The sequence below is a fragment of the Rhinolophus hipposideros genome, assembly GCF_964194185.1.
Source record: "Rhinolophus hipposideros genome assembly, chromosome: X".
Classification (NCBI taxonomy): Eukaryota; Metazoa; Chordata; class Mammalia; order Chiroptera; family Rhinolophidae; genus Rhinolophus; species Rhinolophus hipposideros.
In genome coordinates, this window is record NC_138046.1 from 35,699,124 (window position 1) to 35,724,061 (window position 24,938).

The 24,938-nt window shown below is 36.5% G+C and overlaps 1 protein-coding gene across 4 annotated transcripts in view; it reads left to right on the top strand.

The window, feature by feature from the left end:
- LAMP2 (lysosomal associated membrane protein 2) overlaps nucleotides 1-24,938 on the top strand; it is a 41,301-nt gene that overhangs the window by 12,359 nt on the left and 4,004 nt on the right. The window contains exons 3-9 of one of the 4 annotated variants that reach the window (XM_081042931.1): nucleotides 2,051-2,264; nucleotides 6,344-6,502; nucleotides 7,834-8,012; nucleotides 8,789-8,911; nucleotides 12,859-12,922; nucleotides 13,443-13,607; nucleotides 23,484-24,294. In XM_081042931.1, coding sequence (XP_080899057.1) covers nucleotides 2,051-2,264; nucleotides 6,344-6,502; nucleotides 7,834-8,012; nucleotides 8,789-8,911; nucleotides 12,859-12,922; nucleotides 13,443-13,607; nucleotides 23,484-23,623 — 1,044 coding nt within the window. In that variant the 3' untranslated portion in view covers nucleotides 23,624-24,294. Of the gene's footprint in view, nucleotides 1-2,050; nucleotides 2,265-6,343; nucleotides 6,503-7,833; nucleotides 8,013-8,788; nucleotides 8,912-12,858; nucleotides 12,923-13,442; nucleotides 13,608-16,072; nucleotides 18,475-23,483; nucleotides 24,295-24,938 lie in introns of those variants that run through there. The other 3 variants (XM_081042932.1, XM_081042933.1, XM_081042930.1) reach the window with 3 other exon arrangements.

Below are 24,938 nucleotides of genomic sequence, written 5' to 3' on the forward strand. Positions count from 1 at the left end.
GTGTACTTCCAGGACTTTTTTCCAAGTCAAGTTGTTGTCCTTCCAATCTTAGTTGTGGAGGGTGCTGTTCAGCTTCAAGTTGTTGTCCTTTCAGTCTTAGTTGTGGAGGGCGCAGCTCAGCTCCAGGTCTAGTTGCCGTTTTCTAGTTGCAGGGGGCACAGCCCAACATCCCTTGCAGGAGTGGAACCAGCAACCTTGTGGTTGAGAGGACTCATTCCAACCAACTGAACCATCTGGGAGTTCATTGGCAGCTCAGCTCAAGGTGCTGTGTTCAATCTTAGTTGCAGGGGGCGGAGCCCACCATCCCTTGCGGGATTCGAGGAGTTGAACCGGCAACCTTGTCGTTGAGTGCTCACTGGCCCATGTGGGAATCGAACCGGCAGCCTTCAGAGTTAGGAGCGTGGATCTCAAACTGCCTGAGCCACCGGGCCGGCCCAAAGCTTGCCCCCTTTTTAAAAGCTTGTTGTTAAAATCGTTTTTGACAGTATCCTCACAATCCTTTTGCCTTCTTAACTTCCTTTAGTTAAGGTCCTGCCTACTTACAACCTGATTTCTTTAAAAATAAACTGAAGATACAGTGTCAGATGGTTTCTGGACTTACGGTGATCACTTCTTTAGCATAGGGAACATAATAATGTGTTAATAACTGTATAGTGCTAGGTGGGTACTGTTGAATAACTATGATATGTACATGAAACTAATATAATACTATATGTTAGCTATATTTTAATAAAAATCTTTAAAAAATTAACTGAAGAACAGAAGTTCAAGCCAGTTTTCCTTTTCCTTTTAGACATAGTACATGAATTTGTCCAGAGGACTGGTGTGTAGTTGAATAATCTGAGACTGGTTTACACAGCAAACCAGGCAAAGGGCAGCCTGGCCATGGGGGACGTGTGATGTAGACTGAAGTAGCACATCCTTCAGAAATGCTTGGTGTTCATTACTGCCTGTTTGTTCCTTATCCAGAAACTTCTTTTTCTTTTTCAACTTCATCTCTTTGATTATTACTTATTTATATTATTATTAGATTTATTGGGATAACATTGGTTAATAACATTACATAATTGTCAGGTATACAAGGTTATAATACTATATTTGTATACTCTATTGTGTGCCTACCACCCAAAGGCTAGTTTCCTTCCATATATATAATATACGGTAATGGAATTACCCACTTTGCCCTCCCCCTACCCTTTTTCCCCTCTGGTAACCCACCATTCTGTTGTTTGTATCTATGAGCTTGTTTTTGTTTGTTTTGTTAGTTTGTTACTTTTTGTTTTATATTCCACATATGGGTGAAATTTTATGGTTTTTGTCCTTTTCTGTCCGACTTATTTCACGTAGCTCTCATGATTCATCTATGTTGTTGCAAATGACAATATTTCATCTTTTTTATGGCTGAATAGTGTTCCATTGTATGTGAGGTTGGACAATTAAGTTTGCGAACTCATACTAGAAAAAGTGCTACATACCTCATTGCTGAATATCACTACGGTCACCTTCAAAGTACTCCCCTTGGGAAGCTATGCACTGATGCCAGTGCCTAGTCCACCCTTCAAAGCAATTTTGGAACTCTTTTTCTGGAATGGCCAACAGAGCTGTCATTGTGTTACCCTTGATGTCCTGAATGTCATCAAAATGTCTTCCTTTCAATATTTCCTTTATCTTTGGGTAAAGAAAGAAGTCATTGAGGGCCAGATCAGGTGAGTAGGGAGGGTGTTCCATATAGTTATTTGTTTAGTGGCCGAAACCTCCCTCACAGACAGTGCCGTGTGAGGTGGTGCAGTGTCATGATGCACGAGCCATGAATTGTTGGAGAGAAGTTCAGGTTGTCTAACTGTTTCATGCAACCTTTCAGCACTTCCAAATAGTAAACTCGGTTAACTGTTTGTCCGGTTGGTACAAATTCATAATGAATAATCTGTCTGACATCAAAATAGGTTAGCAACCGCGTTGCAACAAGTTTGTGACTTAATTGTTAGTCCTCGTATGTATACCACGTCTTTTTTATCTAATCATCCGCAAACCAAACTTCTTTTTCTTTTAGACAACTGTAAACATTTCAGACCTTGGCAATGCAACATACAGTGGAAGCATCTGCGGGGATTATCAGAATGGTTCCATAATCGCGGTGCAATTTGAATCTGGTTTTTCCTGGATGGTGAATTTTACAAAGGAAGTGTCTACTTATTCAATTGACAGCATTTCATTTACCTATGACACTAGTGATAACACAACATTCCCTGATGCTAAAGAGAAAGGTAACTTTAAGAATTGGATTTGTGTTATGTCCTCTTGCTCTTTATTAATAATAAAAAATGTAAATAATTTTAAAATCATCCTTATGTATGTCTGTCTTCCTAACTAGAGTGGAAAATTCATGTCTTTCTATCCTCCTCACCCCATATGCAGCAGTGTTCGACACAGCGATGGTATTTGCTGTCATTGCTTGAGTGCTTTACTTTGTACCAGAGAGTACCCTAAGTGCATTACCAGCAGCATCTCACTTAATCTTTACCAGTAAGCCTGGGAAGTAAATATTATCTCAACTTTACAGGTAAAAAGAATGAGGTTTCATGAGATTAAACGACTTTCCCAAAGGTCACAGAAGCTACTAGTAAGTAGGTGAGCTAGTTTTGGGCTACAGAGTTCATGAACTTAACTATTACTATTTATTTCATTCCATAGTGGGTACTCAACAAATGTTGAATCAATGAGCAAATCCTTTACTAATAATTATTTTAAATGTGTACAAGTTTAGTAACCTGAGACCAGCAGAATGTTTCATCTTCAAATCATTTTGCCATTTATTAGGTTGGTGCAAAAGTAATTGTGGTTTAGAAGGTTAAAAATAATTGCAAAGCTGCATTTACTTTTGCACCAACCTAATAGATAAGATTTTGACTGAAAAGTAAATGACAATTAATTAAAAGTAAAATGACTGAAGGTAACATTTGCTGCTGTTATGAGATAGTTTCAGGTCAAAATGGACTTGTAAAAGCATTGGCAATTAGGTCACTCTTGTAACTACTAGAAACTGAAATGTGTATTAAAATATTTTGAAGACATGGATAATGGAGATTTCCATTCTGTTAGGGATATATTTTTCTCCTTTCTTCACCCTCCATTGAGATTGAGTTAACATGGTGTTCGTATTATAGAACCTTAGCATTTCTCACCGATTAGTATTTCATTCTGACTCCAGAAACAAGTAGGTGGGCTTCAGTTGCCTAGACCTGGGGGTAAATGACTCATTTGGATATATGGATATCAAAAGATCATATTTTAAAGATCCAGAAGTGAATGAGTTCATATAAAACTTAGGAGGTATCACAGACGGAGACTTAGAAATTAAATCCTAGTTTTCTTTTTACTAATCTCTTAGATTGAGAGGATAGCTAAAGCAAGTTTGTTACGGGATAGCTTAGATATTTAGGTTTGTGCCCTACACTGTCTTTCAGAACTAGTATAAGATTTGTGTCTCACTTTCGAGGAGCTTAAAGACTAGTTGGAGAGACAAAGCAAAATTGTTTTCCCAAGTTGTATGGAAAAATCAGAAAGCATTGAGATCCGTGTGAACTTGTTGTTTGTGTTTGCAGGGTGTGGGGGCACTGAGGGTTCATCAGTCTTTTCTGATAATGTGAGGGAAGCTCTGGACCCTCTCTGTCCAAGTATATAGTGAACTTTGTATATGGTATATAATCCCTGAGCCCATCTGTGCATGCCTATGATTAAGAGGCTAGATTCAAAGTATTGTCACAAGGAGTCCTGATTAGGAGCAGAGAGAAGGAAAGGTTAGCATGCATTGGAGGAATGAAAAGCTGGGTAGAGAAGTAGGACCTGAGCTGAATCTCAGCTAATGGTAGAATTTGAGGAAGCAGAGAATTTTGAGCAGAGTATTTCCAGGAGGGGGACGCATGATATGTGCGGCAGTAATTGGAGAGCAACCTGATTAAAATAGAGGCTGTGTGTGTAGCAGAAGGAAAATCAGTTTGGCTAGGTGGCAGTTGGTCTAAATTATAGGGGCCCTTGGAAACCAAGGCAAGACATTTAGCTTGATGGGGTAAGCACCGGGGGAACCGTTTTAGGTTTTTAAGCAGGAGAATGATATCACAAAAGTAGAGACAGTAGTTTATAAAGAATGTTCTGCAGGATTAATTTGAAAGTAAGGAGACTACAGGCAGAGGCCAGTTTAGGAGGCTGTTATAAGTAATTAAGGGATGATGTAATGAGTGCCTGGACCAAGGAGGTAGCAGGGAAAGGAGGTGGGGTTTAATCTGACAGATTTGGTAGACTCCTAAAATGTTAACACCTATCGCTCCCCCCTTTTATTTTAAAGAAGTGAGAGTGCAATATTTTAATTACTGGCATCTGTGTAATATTTGAAACTATTTAGAATTTAAAAGGGCTTCTTTAAATGGACTGTTAATGGTTTTTGAAATAATTTAGTATTTTATTTTTAGGCATCTGGTAATTGAAGTGACTTTGAAACTGCTTTCTTTAAAAAAATTTTTTTTAAAGAGTTTATTGGGGAAGGGGAACAGGACTTTATTGGGGAACAGTGTGTACTTCCAGGCCTTTTTTCCAAGTCAAGTTGTCCTTTCAATCTTGGTTGTGGAGGGTGCCGTTCAGCTTCAAGTTGTTGTCCTTTCAGTCTTAGTTGTGGAGGGCGCAGCTCAGCACCTGGTCCAGTTGCTGTTTCTAGTTGCAGGGGGCGCAGCCCAACCATCCCTTGTGGGAGTCGAACCGGCAACCTTTGTGGTTGAAAGGATGCGCTCCAACCAACTGAGCCATCTCGGAGCTCAGTGGCAGCTCAGCTCAAGGTGCCGTGTTCAATCTTAGTTGCAGGGGGCGGAGCCTATCATCCCTTGTGGGACTCGAGCAGTTGAGCCGGCAACCTTGTGGTTGAGAGCCCACTGGCCCATGTGGGAATCGAACCGGCAGCCTTCGGAGTTACGAGCATGGAGCTCTAATCGCCTGAGCCACTGGGCCGGCCCGGCCCCTAAAAATTTTTTCATGATTAAAATACAGAAAAGTACAGAGAATAATATAACAGACCCATATGCACCCATTACTCAGAATTAGTAAATGCCTTTTTTTTTCATATTTGCCTCATCTTTTAAAAGAAAACCTTATAGATACACATGAGGTTTCCTTTGTACCCACTCTCCAGAGCCATTTTCCTCCCTGCCTCCTGAGAGACAACCACTCTCATGAATTTGGAGTGTAGCCTTCCTGTCTATGTGTTTATATTTGACGACTAGATATGTCAATATTATATGTTCATAAGCAATACATAGCTTAAAATTGATATAGTTTTATAGTGCAACTCCAATATATCTACTTGTTTTTTACACTCATTTGTTTTTGAGGTCTATCTATGTACAATGAGTTCATGTATCTATCTGTTCACTTATGTTAACGGTGAGAAACAGTTTTGGAAAAAAAATGTTCTAGTTCATTAGTTAAAAGAATTTTTCCTTTGGCCGTTAGGGGGTGCCAAGGCAGCATTAATTGGCTGCCTTGTGCTACATGTTGGAGAGGCACAAAAGGCAGCCTATATTAAGGGCCTTGAATGCCCTCCTTCCTTGCTGCTTCTTCAAAAGAAACTAAGTCATTTGGGTAGATAAGTATGATCACAGTCATTTGAAGTTTTACTATAGTAATTGTAATAAAAACGTCTACAGAATGGCTGTAACTTATTGCTTTTATATTCTGAGGATTTCGTGAAATGGAATAGTCTTTAAATTCTATCCAGGAAGAGGTTTCAAAAGCTCATTTTAGTTACTATAACTTACTTTGGATTAGTAGCACAAAAATAAAATCCTTGATTAATCCATCTCTCTTCTTTGTTTCGTCACGAAGTACTATTTAGGCAACTCCCCACTTTGCTTTTCACCTTAACTAGGTCATCAGCATTCTAACTGGTTTCCCTCTTAAATGACTTTCCTTAAAAGTTTTCTCCCCTCCCTGTCTTCTACAATTTTGCAGTCTTTCTTAAAATAAATTGTATGCATATTATTTATTTCCGGCTTCAAAAACTAAAGCTAACCTTCCATTGCTAACAAAATAAAGCCCAACTAACCTATCCATAGATCATATAAGATGCTTCAAAGTGTGTGACCACCTGCAACTCGTCTTCCCTTCCTAACCCCCATCACATCTTCTTATTCGCTGTTTCAGCCACAGCGAATTCGCCATTCCCTGAATATGCCATGTCCTTTGTCACTTAGGGGATGGGGTGGGACAGGCAGACAAAAGAGAAGAGTCTAACATATATTTATATTGTCACATTTTCCCTACCTTCTTGAAAACAGCTATTGTTAATCTTGTTTTACAGGACTGTTTACTGTTTATGACACTGTGGCATTTGGAATTCCATTGAATGACATCTTTAGATGCAGCAGTATATCAACTTTAGAAAAGAATTGTGTAGTCCAACACTATTGGGATGTTCATGTACAAGCTTTTGTCCAAAATGGCACAGTGAGCACAAAAGGTGACTGCTTAAAGTATATATTTCTATACTTGGGTCTTAATTTAAGATTAGAGTATATCAGGTAGCTTTAGTTGAAGTTGTTACCTGCAAGCATTTATATATTAACTCTTTTGCTGTGACGTTTGGGTGTGTTTTCCTGTGGCTTGCGCTATCAACAACAAAGGTGTTTTGTATGCCGTATTGTGTAACATTTTGTAATAATTTTTTTGTAAAAAGAAAATTCTAATTTATCTATACGTAAGTCTAATTGATACCACTTAGTATGTTTTGAGTATTTTTTTCTAAAATTCAATATAACGGAAAATTTATTACCATATAACAACAGTTTAAAATAAAAATAATGTCATTTATGTACAAAGCAGCTTAAAATGCTATTAAATGCATAAAATAGTCAAAATATCAACATTTTATTTTTTGGGGATTTTTGACACATTTTGAAAAAACTTGAAATCAGTTAACACAGTGAAAGAGTTAAGACTTATAGTTTACACTGGACTGTAAAGTTTTTATAAATAATAGCAATTGTTACTCTTGTGGAACTTGCAGTTTTAAGTTTATGATGTACATGTTGTGGAATGGTCTTTTAAAATGCTCTACCCATAGTATTTTCAGCTGATAAAACCTAGTCTTTGAAGAGACTCTCAAATAATATTTGATCATCAGCTCATTAGCTATTGATGATCCAAGACAAAAGCATAGAATTTAGATTTCTGGATTCTAATCTTGAAATTTATAATTTTTTAAAAACTTTTATATGACTTTATGGAAATGTAATAATTTCTCATTCGCCAGTCCTGGGAAACTACCAACACTTTCTAAAAAGAGGTTGAAATGCCTGTGATTTGTTGTAGGGGTAACATGAATAAAAGTTCCATTTGTATTTAAATCCTTCGATGATTTGTAAACTTTTTTTCTGGTAAACACTATCCTTTCTTACAGTGGTTGTATGTGGGAGAGAAGAGGGCAGGCCTAGGTTGGTGCAAAATGTTTTCAAACTTAAATCTCTGGTTTTCACATCAGAGGCAAGTAAAGTTCTTTGGGAATAAAGGGACTTCAAGGTCTGAAAAAAATGGATGTGTGGCCATGTGTGAGTAGATAAAGCATTTGGATGTGTCTGGAACCTGTTTGCTGTCTCATAACTCTTGGAGATTATCTGCATATGAAGCAGCAGTTTAAGAACTCTACCTCATTTAATTTAAAATGTCCTGTCAAGGTATTCTCTTCCCCTAATGTAATCCTTTTGGACTTCCATTGTGAGAAATATTTTGCTCTTCCCTGACCTTATGAATTAAGAAAATGTCTACTTTAGTTTATTTTGTCCTTTGTTTTAGAGTTTCTGTGTGATAAAGATAAAACTTCAACCACAGTGGTGCCCACTACTGTGCCATCTACAACTACAACACCGATTCCAAAGGAAAAACCAGAGATTGGATCCTATTCGGTTAATAATGGCAATGGTACTTGTCTTCTGGCTACCATGGGGCTGCAACTGAACATAACTCAAGATAAGGTATAGTTATCTATTTTTATGGATGCATTCTATTTGCATCTCTTTCCAAATAATGTATTCTACATTCAGCCCAAGAGTAGTGTTACTAGAATGATGCCGTTTTAATTGGAGATTTGATGTTGACTCATTGAGTTTTGATTAGTTTGCAGTTACTATAACCCTGAAGAGTTAATGTTACTGTCAAGGTGTTGTTATTTTGGCCAGGAGGAAACAACAATTTAAGGGACTCTTTGGGTTTAGATTCTATTTGCCATCAGTAGATCAGTGCATAATCAGTTGATCGTTATTTTAGTCAGTTTAAATATAACTTCTTCACGGTTTTGTCTGAAACACACTTTAGGTTGATGTATAGAAACAGTGCAGCTATGTGATGACTCAAATCATATAGATTTGCTCCAGTACAGGATGGCGCTTCTGGTTGCAACGTTCCACTGAGGCTACAGAGGGTGAGCCAATGAGCAAATCCCATTTCCAGAGTCCCATGACTTAAACAATCTTGACAGATGACTCTTATGCTTCATAAAATATGTGTATTTTCATTTGGTTCATTAGTTAGGAAGCTTTCCTCTTGTTTTTCTTTTTTTTAAAGTCATCTGAGTCATAGTTTGAAGGCCTGTGCCAACTTTGTTTGAAAGTAAGACTCCATAAACTTAAGTATCCAGGCAAAAAGATTTTTTTGTTCTCCACTGAAGTTGGTCTTATTAGAGTATAACGTTTTGCTGTAGACATTTATGGTTAATCTGTACCTTTCCCCCTCCCCTCTTCTTCCCTTAAAGGTTGCTTCAGTTATTAACATCAACCCCAATACAACTGACTTCACTGGCAGCTGCCATCCTCAAACTGCTCTACTTAGGCTGAACAGCAGCAACATTAAATATCTTGACTTTGTCTTTGCTGTGGTGAGTAATAAGTTTTTCTAAAATCAGGTTCATTCTCTTAGAAACACATCTGAAAGTCTAAGTAGGTGGTTTGTGTGTGTGTTGTGGGGGGTTGTTTAGCTCTATTTTCCATTGCAACACTACTTAATTATAGAGTATAGTCCATTAATCCCTGTTAACCCCTCAGGGTCACTTCAGTGGTTTGTGGGCTGGACTTTTATATTAATCATTACCAAAAGCGTCTAGTCTGCTATTATGTAGACCTTAGGTTAGGAGCAAGAATTAATCCACATCAAAAAAAACCTGCCTAATCTATCCATATACATAAGGTATATATATAAAAGATATAAAGTAATTTCCATAATATTTTCCTCTATTATTGGTTAGGAAACTCATGTTTGTCTACTATAATAATTTAGGTTTTTTGGGGGCTATACTATTTGTAATAGTATCAGTAATAATAGTAACATTTTTTGAGTACTTGGTATGTACAAGGCTCTGTGTAAGTACTTTACATGCGTTAATTCATTAAATCAGGCCAGTTTATAATGGCAGCATTCAGGTTGTTGTTGGTCGTGCTTGTATCAAGGGCTGAACCTTATGCAGAAAGTTCCACATTAAGTATACATTCTCTACTTCTTGCTAGCATAAATTAGTCATTGCGGACCTTTCTTTTCACCTTCTCAGAAGCAGTTATTATTTCCACAGTTTTTTGAGGGATGTAAGAGGCGATAGCTATAGGTGAGGGAAATTGTTGAACCGCCAGCAGTTCTCAAACTGAGTTATTGTATAAGTGGATAAAAAAACAGTTCTGCTTTTAAATCAAATTGTTGCATGTAGGGATGGGGAAAGAGTCTCAACATCTGATATAGAAAAAGTTAGGTCTGTTGTTACTTGTTTCATGTAAGAACTTGGTTTTTTGAGTCTAAAGCCTTTTTTCCTTATGGAATATATGCCAAGTAATTGAGGATTGTATTAAACAATTATATTTTAGAAAGGTTTACAAAAATCTTCCCTTTTCTAATATTCAAATCATCCCTCTGTTATAGTACATATATCACCAGTGAATTACTATTAAAAATGTCTAGTTAAGCTTGTCCTTTCCAATGTGATGAGAGCAGGCCTTCCCAGAGGTCTTTCTAGGTATGGTAAGATCCTAAAAGGACCATGATTTCTTCTGACTCTCATGGAGAAATATTTAACATTTAATAATTGTGATATTTAATTTACCCAGCAGACTATTTTTTTTCACATTTTTTTTCTTTTATTTATTAGTTTCAGGTGTACAAGACAAGGTAATACTTAGACGTTCATCATTTATATCCCTCACACTGTGAACCCCCCTCCCCCCATCCACTATCTCTCCGACCTCACACTGAACCATCACATTATATATATAAAATTATAGTTGGCATTCATTAATGTTTAGCTTCTGGTGTACAATGCCATGATCAGGTATCCACAGTATCCCCCAGCAGACTATTTTAAAATGTAATCCATAATAGTGACATTTTAACCTTGCTATAGGCATTTTGAAAACTCAGGAAACACCTGCAATGTCACCAGGGTTCACTGGGGCCCATCTCACCTTCAACCCTGTCATGACAGATGCTTCTAAATAGAATTTATTGAATTTGAGTGTGTTATTTATAGAATGCTATGGTGAGATACAAAGAAGGCCTATATTCTTCAGGTGGCCACACTTTAGTGGTAAAGATAGAAATACACAAATTATTACCATTTTTGTGCAAGGCCTTGAATGTCATGCTAAGGGTTTTGAACTTGGTTCTGTGGGCCATAGAGTACTGAGGAAGGCGTATACAAAGTAAGATGAGTGCTAGACCAGGGAAAATACAAGGTGCTGTGGGAGTATAGAGGAGGGAGAGGTTAATTCTGGCTGGCGGCGAGTGGAGAAGATTTATTGGAAGAGATGATATTTAAGCTAGAACTTCAAGGATGGGTCAGATTTGTACATAGGGGGAATAAGTGCAAAAGTATGGGTTACCCCTGGATAAAGGAATACAATCAACACCAACCAGGAGAATGAGGCATGTAGCATGTTTAGTGAAAGATAAGTATGGAAAAGTAATTGGGACAAATTGTGGAAAGCCTTGAACGCTGAGCCGAGACATATGCTAAGTGGAGGAGAGGTGTGATGAGGTGATCAAGTCCTCCTTTATGCTTCCTCCTGAAATTCCTCAGAGTCTATCACCTTGTTTTCATTCCCCACTGCCTTTGCCCTGATTCCAGCCTGCATTACCTCTTACCTGGACTATTCAGCCTCGTAACTAGTCCCTCCTCTTTCTCTATTCCCTCAGTGTTATGCTAGTGTACTTGTGATCAGCTTAATCTTCTTGAAACATAGCTCTTCCTCAGAAACCTTCAGTGGTTTTATTTCGCCATCATAACATCTAAGTTCCCTAGCAAAGTAGTTCTAGCCTCCCTCCCACCGACCATGCAACGTAATCTGCATATCCATCTTTGTTTCCTTCCTTCCCCCTTCCTGAGTCTCATGGTTCCCTCACCCTGTTTCCTGTGCACATCCAGTGAGGTAGGAGCACAGTACTGTGTTTCCCTGAAAATAAGACCTAATCGGAAAATAAGCCCTAGCATTATTTTTCAGGATGACATCCCCTGAACATAAGCCCTAATGTGTCTTTTGGACCAAAAATTAGTATAAGACCCGGTCTTATTTTCGGGGAAACACAGTGGTAACCAGCACACAGGCTCTGCAACCAGACTTCCTGAGTTCAAATCCCAGCTCACTGACTACTAACATATAGCCTCTGGGAAGTTACTTAATAATCTCTGTACTTCGATTACCCCATCTCAAAAAGGGGTGTTGTAATTATTCAATGATGCCTCATGTGTAATGTTTTAAGAACAGTGCTTGGCACTTAGTAAGTTCTCAGATGCTAGTGTACTTGTGATTATGCTTATATTCATGCTGTTGCCTTCTCAAATACCCTTTGCTGCTTGTTTCCTAATTGAATCCTACCCAATTCAAATAGCCCATCCCTAAGCTTGCATTACTTTCACTCATCCCCTAGTTGGAAGTAATTTTCATTTTCATAACTTAATACTTTCTTTTTTGTAATATGTTTATGTACAGTAGCCCCCCCATCCATGGGGGATATGTATCCAAGACCCCCAGGGGATTCCTGAAACTGCAGACGGTACAGAACCCTATGTTTTTTCCTATACATATATACATACCTATGATAAAGTTTAATTTATAAATCAGGCATGGTAAGATATTAACAATAATAATGAAAAAATAGAAAAATTATAACAATATACCATAATAATAGTTATGTGAATGTGGTCTCTCAAAATACGTAGAATTTTCCATTTAATATTTTCGAACTGTGGTTGGCAGTGGATAACTGAAACTGCAGAAAACGAAACCGCAGATGAGGGGGGTACTGTTGTATTTAGCTTATCTTCTCTGGCAGATTGCAAACATGGTGGGGGCAGGATCAAGTCTGGTTCATTTTGCTGGCTTCCTAGAGCATTTTGATACGTTACCTTGTACATACTAAGCACTGAAATAACTGGAATGACTAGCAGATGAGCTTCAGAAAGATAATAATAGTGAAGGAAAGATTGAGCTGGAGAGGCTGAAAAGCAGGGAGCCCAGTTAAGAGGCTATTGTGATCCAGGCTAGAGGTGATGAGGGCTCAGTAAGTGATAGGAGGGATAAAATGGAGGCAATGAGTTGTTGAGTGTCTGAGAATCACATGACTATACCTCTGGTCCAAAAACTGGAAACCAAATGCAAAGGAAAAAGGTTCCTGTCACATTTTGAGTTCTCTTTACTTAGTTGCAGTTTATTCTGCTGGCCCAAGTCTAATCTATAGTTTTATTTTTTTGGGTAATAGTATTAGATTGCTTTCTTTCTGTAGATAGTAACTGTACCTGCAGACAATTGAGATGTGTTGATTAATTGGAAGCTCTTTTTCAAACAGGAAAATGAAAACCGATTCTATTTGAAGGAAGTGAATGTCAGCATGTATTTGGTTAATGGCTCTGGTAAGCAAAGCATTGGCCTTGGGGAAAAGAGTGTGGGTTGTTACACAGAAGGAATAGAAACCATAATTGTCTTGTTACCAAATAGTGCCTTATTTAATGGGACAGAAGATTTCATGTGAAAATTGACCTTGACCACAACTTAAAAATCAGTAACTTCTATCTTTTACGGTATCTTGTATTTTCAAAGCATGGTGGTTAAGAGTGTGACTGAATTTTAGATTATAGAAACATCTATAGAAAGATAGGAAACAGTGACAGATGTTTACTAGAATTAGTAGGGTGATCACATTGTAAGGTATAAAAATGTCGAATCAGTATATTGTATACATGAAACTAATATAACTAACAATATATTGTATCAAACTATACTTAACTTTTTTTAAAAAAAGATTGGAAGAATTGTTTTTTGTAGGTAGACCCTGTACCCCAAGCTCCCATACTTCACTGAAAAATCCTGAAGACTGCCCTACTTATTATGTTGATAGGATAATAAATTACTAACATATTTTTTTCTTTAAAGTTTTCAGCATTGCAAATAACAATCTTACCTACTGGGATGCCCCTCTGGGAAGTTCTTATATGTGCAATAAAGAGCAGACGGTTTCAGTGTCTGGAGCATTTCAGATAAATACCTTTGATCTTAGGGTTCAGCCTTTCAATGTGGTAGAAGGAAAGTATTCTACAGGTAAGAATCAAGCAATTTTTATTAATAATTTATGTTCTTATGTTGACTTTAACTTTGGGTCTTGGGGATTTAAGCATTGAAACAGAAATGTGAATTCACCACTTGACTCTGTTGTAGAGTTCTCATAGCCTTGACCAAGTTATATCACTCTATATTTGGCTCATTATTTTGCTCAAGCTAATTTTTTTTTTGTGATCTGAAAACTATTTGCAACAAAGTTCTTAAAGCCAACTCAAAAACGGATAGAACCTTTTTCCCCCCAATAGAAGCTTTAAGTGAGCTTTACTTAACGTAGGAACACTCTCCCTAGGTTTTAGTTTGTGGGAAGGGTGGCACTTAGGAGCAGCAGCTTTGGGTATCTTGCATCTGCTTTCTTGAGGCCATCTTTTCACTGGAAACATTTTCATACTCGAATAAAAGCATTTTGGTCTTATTTTGTTGAGATAAAAGATTGTAGTAGCAAAACTTCGAATACCGTGAACTATATTTTGGCTAGCCGGAATAGTCTGCAGAATTTTAAAAGCATGTGAATGAGGCTTTTTGAAGATCTACTCGGGCCTGACGGTATTGTTTATCAGATTTTTAATGCAAACTTTGTGAAGTGCTCATTACAGTGTGTTTATACAAATATGAAAGATGCATTTGAGATTACAAGATTAAAATTTACATGAAGAAAAAAGTGCATAAAATTTCTTAATTGAATTGTCCTTTTAAACTGATTATTTAGAATTGGGGTTTGTGGATTGCAGTTCTGCTGAGCACAGCTATTCCAGTCATCTACAGCATTTTAAACAAGTAATTCCATGGTTTAGAAGGAAATGTGGAAGCTGTGTTTAAAAGTGAATGTGCTGGGGTGTTCAGTTAGCTCACTTGGTTAGAACGTGGTGCTGGTAGCACCAAGGTTGCTGGTTCGATCCCCACATGAGCCACTCAGCTGCGCCCTTCTTTAAAAAAAAAAAAGAAAGAAAGAAAGAAAGAAAGAAAGAAAGAAAAAAAAAGTGAATGCTGTGAACCATTGAAGTATTTTTGCAGTAGTGCTGAATACCTAGCCTGACTTGGTTAGGCCAAAATGGTAGGCTCTACAACCTACCATTCTTGTGACTAGAGAGGTTAATCACACTTCAAATTTTTTTTCAAAAACTTATCTTCCCTTTTGTCTGTTTTTCTTTTTACGTCAATTATTTTGATCCTTTAATAGTTTTATTTTTGAGTGTTTATCTAGTTCCCCTACATTGTTACTCTAAATTTAGGTTCAGATTTGCGTTTAAAATTTAAAATCATTTGTTCAAGCCTGTTTAGTCAGCTGTAATAGAGATGAGCTCTGTCCTTTGTCTAATTCGAAACTGTGTTTTTTATGTTCATAGAATTAAAAATGTCACCCAAAGGAACATACAACATTTAATATTGATAATGAATGCATAATCTATTTGTGGAGCTAGGTTCTTGACTATGGGTATCTATAAATACAACACATTGGTAATACTTCAGGAGGGGGAAATAGATTTGTAGTAAGGTAAATAGTGTTGATTGGATTTTACTGGATCAGACTACTCCCTAGACATAGAAAAAAATAGCCTGTGGGCTGTCAGTCCTGACCAGATTGATAAATGTAATAAACACACACAAATTAGTAAGAAGTCCTAGTTTCTTTTGTAGCCACTAAAATCATGTACTCTAAGTTAGGGATCTACGTAATTTTTCTGTAAAGGCCCAGACAGTAAGTTAGGTTTGGAGGCCTCGTGGTCTCTGTCACAACTATTCAACTTTGCTATCGTAGCAGGAAAACAGCCACAGTCAATAAACAAATGAATGTCTGTGTTCCAAAAAAACTATTTGTGAATAGTGAAATTTGAATTTCTTATAATCCTCATCTCTCACAAAATATTCCTTTGTTTTTTCCCAACCATTTAAAAATGTTTAAAAGCCACTTTTAGCTCTTGGGTTAGATTTGGCCCACAGGCTATATATAACTTGCCCATCTCTGTTCTAAAGGATTCCAGAGCAAGCCTGGTCATTCTAATCTCGTGATTAAACCTTCCTGATCTGGTCCCAAAAGACATTCACTCTACCACTAAGACACTAATTTGGCTATGTGAAATGGACTATATTAGCTGTCTTCATTTTTGATAAAGTAATACTACTATTTTGGAAAGGACTTGAAATATAAACAGAGAAACACACACACACGTATGTGTTTACTCATAGATATAATTATATATGTATTCATATATATATGAATATCTATATATACACACTTACACAAATGGAAGGACAAATATGTTTTAGGATTTTAATTCTAGAACAATCCATAATTTTCTGTAGTTTTACCATTAAATATACATGTCTTAATTACTTAAAGTTGAACTTGTAAGAGCATTTCTGACTTTTGAATCAACATCTTTTACTGTTGGACGTTCTTTTTTGATTATACTCATTATTTGTTACACAATTTTTCTCACCTACAGCCCAGGAGTGTTCGCTGGATGATGACACCATTCTAATACCAATTATAGTTGGTGCTGGTCTTTCAGGCTTGATTATCGTTATAGTGATTGCTTACCTAATTGGCAGAAGAAAAAGTTATGCTGGATATCAGACTCTGTAATACTAATCCATATGTGATCTCTGTTACAAAATAATAAAGCAAGTACAAGTTCCAACATGCAATACTGTTCAACTTAAGGTATATTTAGTTGTAGTTCTGATCTTAGAACCAGTAATATGGGGGATTTTATACTTAAATAAATACAAACACTCCAAAAACTATAAATTACAAGTTTGCCACATGATTTTGATTTCCCCAACCAAAGGATTTAAAACTATTATTTCTACAGCAAAAGGCATGTGCAAAATCACCTGGATTAATAGGTTGTATTTTACAGTCTTGAAATAGTATTTCATTGTTTTCTTTAACTATTCTGACTAGAAATATACAGTTTAGGAAAAACAGTTTTAAAAAGAGATTTTTTTCCTGCATGTAGTTAAATTGAGACAACACATTCTACAGTGGATTTGTACTTGCTCCTTTTGCATTTTTTTCTGTGATTTTGTTTGCAGGTTAACTTAGCTGCTTTGACATTGCTGCGTATTTGACCTATGAGAAATATGCCAGTAGATTTGGACAGAGTTTAGTATTATTATGTTCTTAGCAATGAATGCTGTTTGAATACATTTTTATTTAATGTGACTATAATAACAAAAGATTCAAACGCTTTTCAAATTTTAGAAGAAGTGTTAAGGTTATTGTTTAATCCTTTTTTAAAGAACTGGATATTTCAGTCTTTTAAATTGCAAGATATAAGACTATTCCAACTGGGCATTTCAGTCCATTTTCTAGGTGCTTTAGAGATGATGGCTAGGCAGGGCCAATTTTGGACATTAGTCCTTTGTACTTATAAATTGGCCTTTACATGCAGTGCTAAAGTTAATGTAGACTTCTCTTTAGCCTTCCAGTATCCTTGGTGGTGGTACTGGGTTTTATTCCTTTCTTGTCTTTTCCTTGAAGAAGAAATGTCAGTATGTCCTAGAACCTAGATAAGGAAGTGCACTTACATTTATAAAGTAACTCATACCTAACACAAAAGTCTTGGTCTTCTTAGTCTATTAAAAAGTTGGTCTTTGTTCCAGCTTACTTTGATTGCTACAACATTTACTAATTTGGTTTTCCCATTTCAATGGTTTTATGCAAATCAAAACCTAGATTATTATTGTTCATTATGGTAGAATCATTATTAATTCATGTATTTTGTGTTCAGTTTTGTCGTCTGGGGAGATGTACCAATTGTCCATTTACCTTGCACCACCTAATGTTTATATGAGAAAGCAAAACATTACAACTTGATAGTTAACACATCGAGTATTCTTGCTGTTTCTAGGATTTTTTTATTGGAATAGCTGAGCAAATATTAAAAATTTGTTAATGTGCAGCCATATATCGAAGGTTCCTGAGTTTTTTTGGATGGGAGATTATATGTCCCCCCATTCACTAGAAAATGAGATATCTGGGTTTGAAAATATGATTGATGTTGAATTAATTTGGTAGTCTAGCTACACATACACACACACACGAGCAATTGCATGTTAGCATGTGTACGTCTATAACTATCTTTCGAGTTACAGTGGAGTGCTAAATATTTTCTCCCACTTAAATTTGCTCTCTGTTTAGAGTAGCCTGAAAGTCTTACTGGCTCAGAATTAGATTCTTCACCAAACTCTCTCTTAAAGCTACATTGAGCTGTATTACCATTTTAAGGTACTTTTGAAAGACTAAATATAAATCTGATTTTTTAAAATTATTTTTATTTAAATAATGTCTTAGTGTAAGACTGTTAACCTTAGAAGAATGGATAATGCTTACAAGAACGTAGGCCTTAGATATTTCTCATGAGTCAAAACAAAGCAGCTTTAAAAAAAATTGGAACACAAGTGGGTGGCACTGGCTTATCGCTATTAATGTTTCTACAATTAGATTATATAACCGATTCATATTAAAGTACCTCTAATCAGCACTGTTTTTTCTAGAAAATCTGACTTCATTGAATATTTCTGTATTTTACGTGGGCCAGTTTTATATATGGTTATTGACATTATTATTTCCTAAAGCCACGTGTTCTTTGACCTTTCGTAGTTTCACTTGCTGTACTGGGTTTGCACCTTGATGGTCTAATACTCTATATGGTTCTGGGTGTTCTCATGTTTTATCATTTGTATTAAGAAACTGGTCCATGTAAATACTTCTCATGTTTTTTCCCCTCAAATGTTTAAATCACTAGTTGATGTATGGTATTCTTCTTTAGATATTTGCTTGTCCATTTGCTCAACATATTGCTTTTAAAACAAACAATAAAGATTCTTTTATTTCTTAAGGAAATTTGCTCACATTTTTTTCCCATTGGTTAAAGTCAAGATTTTGTACACCACAATAATGGCAATTGCTTCCAAAAGGAAAAACTTTTCAAGTGCTAGAAGTAGAACTAAATTATTTCCAAACTGTTCTGTTGTATTACAACTATCTGGAAGAGTGGTCCCATACTTAGGGTTCTAATGATGCTGGGATGGCTACAGAATAAGAATCACTTGGGAAGCTTGTTATAAAAATTCAGCTTCCAGCCTCCATCCCTAGAGGATTTAATTTAGCAGGTCTGGGATGAGGCATGCGCGCGTGTGTGTTTGTGTTTGTGTGAGTGTGTGTGTGTGTGTGTGTGTGTGTGTGTGTGTAAGCTCCCCAGCTGAATATGGTAGCCAATTGGGGAACCAGTGATCAAAAATATTTATAAAAGCTTCAGATTATTTCATTGTGCACCTTGTTCAACTCCTTAATTGAAGCTGATATTTAATATCTATACATAGCAGCTGTACATTGCAGCCAAATAATCCAAACTGTTGATCCGAACCAAAATAGGATTGTGTGTAATCTCTCTCTTTTAGCTACCCTAAAATACTTGAACCTTAGTATATCACACACAAAATCCTTAGCAGTCTTGCTAGTAAATTTCCTCTGGATTACCCAGTTAAGCCATGTGACTGCCATTAATCATTACAACTCCTATCTGTGCTAACTACCATGTGACTTGGGCCAAGCTCCTTAACTTCTGGAGTCTCAGCTTCTTCATCTAGGGGCTGAGGGCTTTAAAATCCTGTTACTCTATTTTTTGAGTGGTAGTTTCCATTTCAGTGAAGATTTGAGTAATTTCAGAAGGATCTGATAAGAAGTTCCTTGTTAGGTATCAAGTACATACTTTATATACAGTGTGAAAAAGCACCATCTGAAGTTTCTTTGTATTCTTTAGGAGAAATTCTCACAAGATTCTGATATTTTTAAGATTATAGCATTTCATCTCTCTTTAGGTAGATAATGTTAAATTGGGCTCATCTCTCTTCCACCCATCTCCTTATCTTTTACCTTGGTAGCTAATTTTCTTCATCAATAATTGCCATATCTTGTTTTTGAAAATAGTATAGACATGTTTGGGTGATACTGAGTAGCTTCAAGTATCTTCAAGATTCATGTATACTTCAGTTTGATTATAGATCTAAAAGGCATATAACAAATAAGGTGTCACAAAAGAATGTGATTCTTAATGCTGATTTTTCCAAAGAGAAATTTGACACAATTGGTTTTTAAGAGGAATTTTTGTTTTACGTTTTGTAGTAAATGTATATCTCAGCTTTCAAATTCACACTGAAAATTGTATTTGAAAGATTTCTGAACTAACAAAATCGAAGATAGCGATATTTTTAATCTACATAAAACTTTTCGTTGAAATTTCAATGTCTGTGACTTTTTTATCTTTAAAAATATTCACTGCTTCTGTGACTATTAACCTCTTTAATGAATAACTTTTCAAGTGTACGTTAGGCAAATAGATCAGATCAAAATGACTTATAGAATGAGATTTTTTCTTCAGGATGTGATCCTATTAATATTACTGCTTTACCAAAATTTCTTTCCATTACCTACATAATTCTTAAAGGTAGAATTCATAAAAGGTAGAATTAATAGTTATTATAAATTAATACTTCACATGCTAATTGAGAGCATTTTAAGTAAGTGAAAACATCTAGAAAGACCCTTGTATTAGTGGAATTGCCTTTTTGCTCTACTCTGGGGATATTTGTCTTACATGAAAGCCTTATTGGCAGTATTTATGATAGTCATTTCAGTACTAGGTTAAATACCCAATTTGGGAAAGAATACTATGAATCCATTACTAGAATAAGAAATTAATCTAATGATTTTTTAAAAAAATCAAGTTATATTAAATCCAAGGTATAATACTTTATGGTACATGTCCTCTAATAGTTTATCTGCTGGGTGGTATACTTTGGGAAATTGAAGGTGAAGAGCTAACTGGGTACTCTTTATTTATATTTATATATATATATATATATATATATATATATATATATATACACACACACACACATATATATATGTATGTACGTACGTATGTATATGCATACATACATATATGTATGTATGTATATATATATATATACATATATATGTATGTATATAAATTTTATTGGAGGACAGTGTGTTTCTCCAGGCAGTTGTCCTTCAAACTCGTTGTGGAGGGTGCAGCTCAGCTCCAAGTCCAGTCGCTGTTTTCAATCTTTAGTTGCACAGGGCACAGCCCACCATCCCATGCAGGAATTAAACCAGCAACCTTGTTGAGAGCCCGTGCTCTAACCAACTGGGTCATCCGGCTGCCCCTCGGGAAGCTTAGCGGCAGCTCGTTGTCTTCAATTTAGTTGTGGAGGGCGCAGCTCAGTGGTCCATGTGGGAATTGAACCAGCAACCCTATTGTTCAGAGCTCACACTCTAACCAACTGAGCCATCTGGCCGCCCCCCTAACTGGGTATTCTTGACATCATATATTCACAAGTCACATCTGGCAACCTCAGATACCTGGATTTTTAACAGAACAGAGAAGCAAATAAAAAAGATCACTGAGCTGATGATGTCATAAAGTCCATAAACTTCAGGACTACCTCTTGTTCTGAGTTGTTGCTCCAGAGGCTAGAATGGCACATTTCTTAAATGCAAGCACAATCAGAAAAAATTCTTATTTTTGGCACAATTCTAATAAGCTTAATTATCTGATTTATCCATCCTTGGTAGGTTGCAAGCTAGGAGGAAAAGTAGGGCAGTAAGAGGCAAGGAAATAGAAAATAGTGAGAAGTGGTGATTCAGCATCCTAGCCTTCTTCACTCTGCAAACGGATCTCCATCTGCACCATTCATTCTTTCCTCCTCTCCAGTCTCAGTAGGTTTTGTTTTCCTAGTTAGTGCTTTTGGAATCCTACCTCCTAGGAGACCTTGTACCGTTCAGCATCGTCAACCTATCAGATGCTAATGGCTCTTGCCCTCATCCTCTAAGTACATTTAAGTCTCTTAAACCCTGAAGATAGCCTTTCTTGACCCTATGTCCCACTTGTAATTACCTCCCTATTGCCTTCAAACTTCTTGAAAATGAGGAACTTCCCCATCCCAAGTTCTTGAGCTCCTACTGGTCACTTCCCATTCACTCCTAAACCTACAGCAATTTGACTCATAACCCTCACCCTCCATATTGCTAGATCCAATGTGCATTTCTCAGACTTTTCTAATATTTTACACTATTCTCCCATGCTACGTGAAACTCTGTTTTTCCTTGGCTTCTGTAGCACCATTTTTACCTGCCTTTTCTACTTTTTCCTTCTCCCTCAAATATTGGTGTTCCCAAGGGTTTTGTCTCTGGTCCTCTTTTTATTACTTGCCCTCACTGAGAAATATCTTTGTCTATGGTTTTTACTACTGAGGTTCATCAACCAGTTGGTTGGGACACAGGTATCTTAAACTCAGCAGATCTCTGAATGTCCCCCTCTTCCACATATCCCTCTCCACCCTCCCCACACATGCCAAAAAACAAACAAAAAAAAACTTCATACAAAAATGACTACAAATAAAACTGAAATGCATATATTCCTCCTCTTATATTACTATCATGATGAATGCAACTGGCATCTACATAATCATTCAATCATGGAATTGGAAACCATGCAGTTATCTCCTACCACACCCCCAACATCCATTTGTTCAATTCTTCCTTCTAAGTGGATCTCTGGTCTTTCCTTATGCATCTGCACTTTGTTAACCCACTTCAGAACCATACTGTGTTTCCCCAAAAATAAGACCTAGCTGGAAATCAGTTCTAATGTGTCTTTTGGAACAAAAATTAATATAAGACCCGGTATTATATTATATTAGACCAGGTCTTATAGTAAAATAAGACCGGGTCTTATATTAATTTTTGCTCCAAAAGATGCATTAGAGCTGATTGTCCAGGTAGGTCTTATTTTTGGGGAAACGGTATTATTGAACATGTGGGCGTTAGCAATGCCTCCAGTCTTATATCTGGCATAACTTCTGAAACAAATACCTTGCTTAAAATCCTGCTGCACTGTTTTTTTGTTTTTTGCCATCAGTATAAGGCCAAACTACCTACAGCATACAATGCCTTTGTGATCCGGTCCTAGTACCCTTCTTCTGCTGCTTTTCCAGCCAAGAGTACCTCTTGGTCCATTGTTCTAGCTATGTGAACCTACTTGCATTTCCCCTGTGCCATATTTTCCTAACCTCCTTATTTTTGTGCTGTTTCCTATATCTGGAATGCCTTTTCCCCATTACCTGCATGGTTAATTCCTACTCATCCTTAAAAACCCAGCTCCAGTGTCAGTTCTTTCAAAGTATGTCTTAACAAGACTGAGTTGAGTGCGCCTCTGAAACATGACTCTTTGTCTGTTGCCTGCCCCTATTACAGCCCATTTTGAAATTACAACTGCCAATTTTCTTGTCTGACTCTCACACTAGACTGAACATCTTGAGACAAACAGTTATGCCATCAAGGCCAGTTTTTATCTTTTCCCACTACTAGGTGACCCCGGATTGCTATGCATTGAGTTCTTAGGTCTGCACTGTATAGCTCATTTGGTTCATTTCATTAATACTTCACATCTGCAGTATTCCAGGCACTGTGCTTCTTTAACATAACAGTTTGCCTCTGGAAGCTCACAGCCTGATCATCAAGGAAAGGCTAATTATATTTATCCATTATCTTCTGCTTAAGAAATCTGGGAAGTATGTGATCATTTTATATATCTTTTATCCAAAATGACTGCATTTGGGGGGTTTACTTAAAAGTGTATGATTTGATTATTTGGAAAATCACTTTTGTGGAATATCTCATTTGCTGGTAATGAACGTCTATGACTTGTTACCTTGGTGTAAAAAACAAATATGCATATTGGGAAGTCCTGCCATTTTAACTTAAAATTTACAGATTTGAAATTTTGTCGCTGTTTCTGTTCTCAATTGTCCTTTCTCCACATCTAGCTCAAGACTGCAGTGCAGATGACGACAACTTCCTTGTGCCCATAGCGGTGGGAGCAGCCTTGGCAGGAGTACTTATTCTAGTGTTGCTGTCTTACTTTATTGGTCTCAAGCGCCATCATGCTGGATATGAGCAATTTTAGAACCTGCAGCCTGATTGGTTAAAAATACATGCACATAACAGGATTTTCTTGTCTCTTAGTTTTGAAACACTTTGCTTCTTAAGCATGATGTGTTGAAACTAATTCTTAAATCAGTCCCAGCATTTTGAGATAAATCTTTATTAATAAAAACTGTTTTCTTTGACCAACTTAAAATAAAAAATGTTGCATTTACTGGTCCTGAAGATAAACTTGTTAAAGAAAACATTGGTGTGCAATGTGTTAAGGTCTATCTTAAAAAGCCTTGGCCAAAATTGATCCTAACCTAAGATGCCCTAAACTTATTAATATGGCAATTATACAAATAAAATATGTAGCTGTCTCTTAATGGAATCAATAAATATTATTTCACTACTGGTATTCTGTTTCAATGTATAAGAACTATCCTGATTTAAATTCATCACAAAGCCTTTGCATATAGTTCCATTAAATAAATATTGATGTGGCATAAATGCCCATCAGATATGCTCAAACTTTGTTTTCAGTTGAATGTCCTCAGGACCATCAGCATTTTTTAGGTTATGTGTCTTTTTGCTGATTTCTTTGAGTTAAGGATAAAGCCAGAATCTCAGGCTTGTGATTTTTTCCCCTAGGTACATAAGAGACCCAAAAGGCCACAACAGAACTTAAACTGGCTTCAGAATTCGTTTTTTAAAAATTGTTTCTTTTTCAGCAATAGAGATGGAAAAGATTCACGCATATTTAACCACTTTTTTTTCTTGTGTTCTCTTCTTTGGATGCCTAATTAGCATTGAAAGATAGAAATATTCTATGAACTAATTAGGGCAGAGTATGTTGTGTTTTTCTACCTCATCTTGATCTCTAGAGCATTAAAATTTATTTAGTGTTGTCATCAGGTCGGTACTCATGAAATGTAAGCTAATAGCAATCTCAGAAGGGATGGAGTGAAGCATAGCAACTGGGCTCTTACTTCTTCAACACAGCCCTTGTGGGCCAGATCATAGATGAGGGGGTAGAGAGAAGCTGTTGGCATTAAAATGCGCTAGATAATCAGTCCCTATTGAAGCATACTCCTTGTTATACATGCAGCACAGTTACTGAATGTATAGATAGATAAAAAGGAAGCTTAATCTGTAGACTTGAGAAGACTTTTACATTGAAATGATTATTTTATATATATATATATATAATATGGGCTTGTTCAGAATTTCTGTAACTCACTGATTACAGTATTTTGGTACCCAGTTATCAGTCTCTGAAAGCTTTCAGTAAAATACAGTAAAGCCTTTCAACACAGGCTGCTGTAATTACTGAAATTCATATACTTAGAACCATA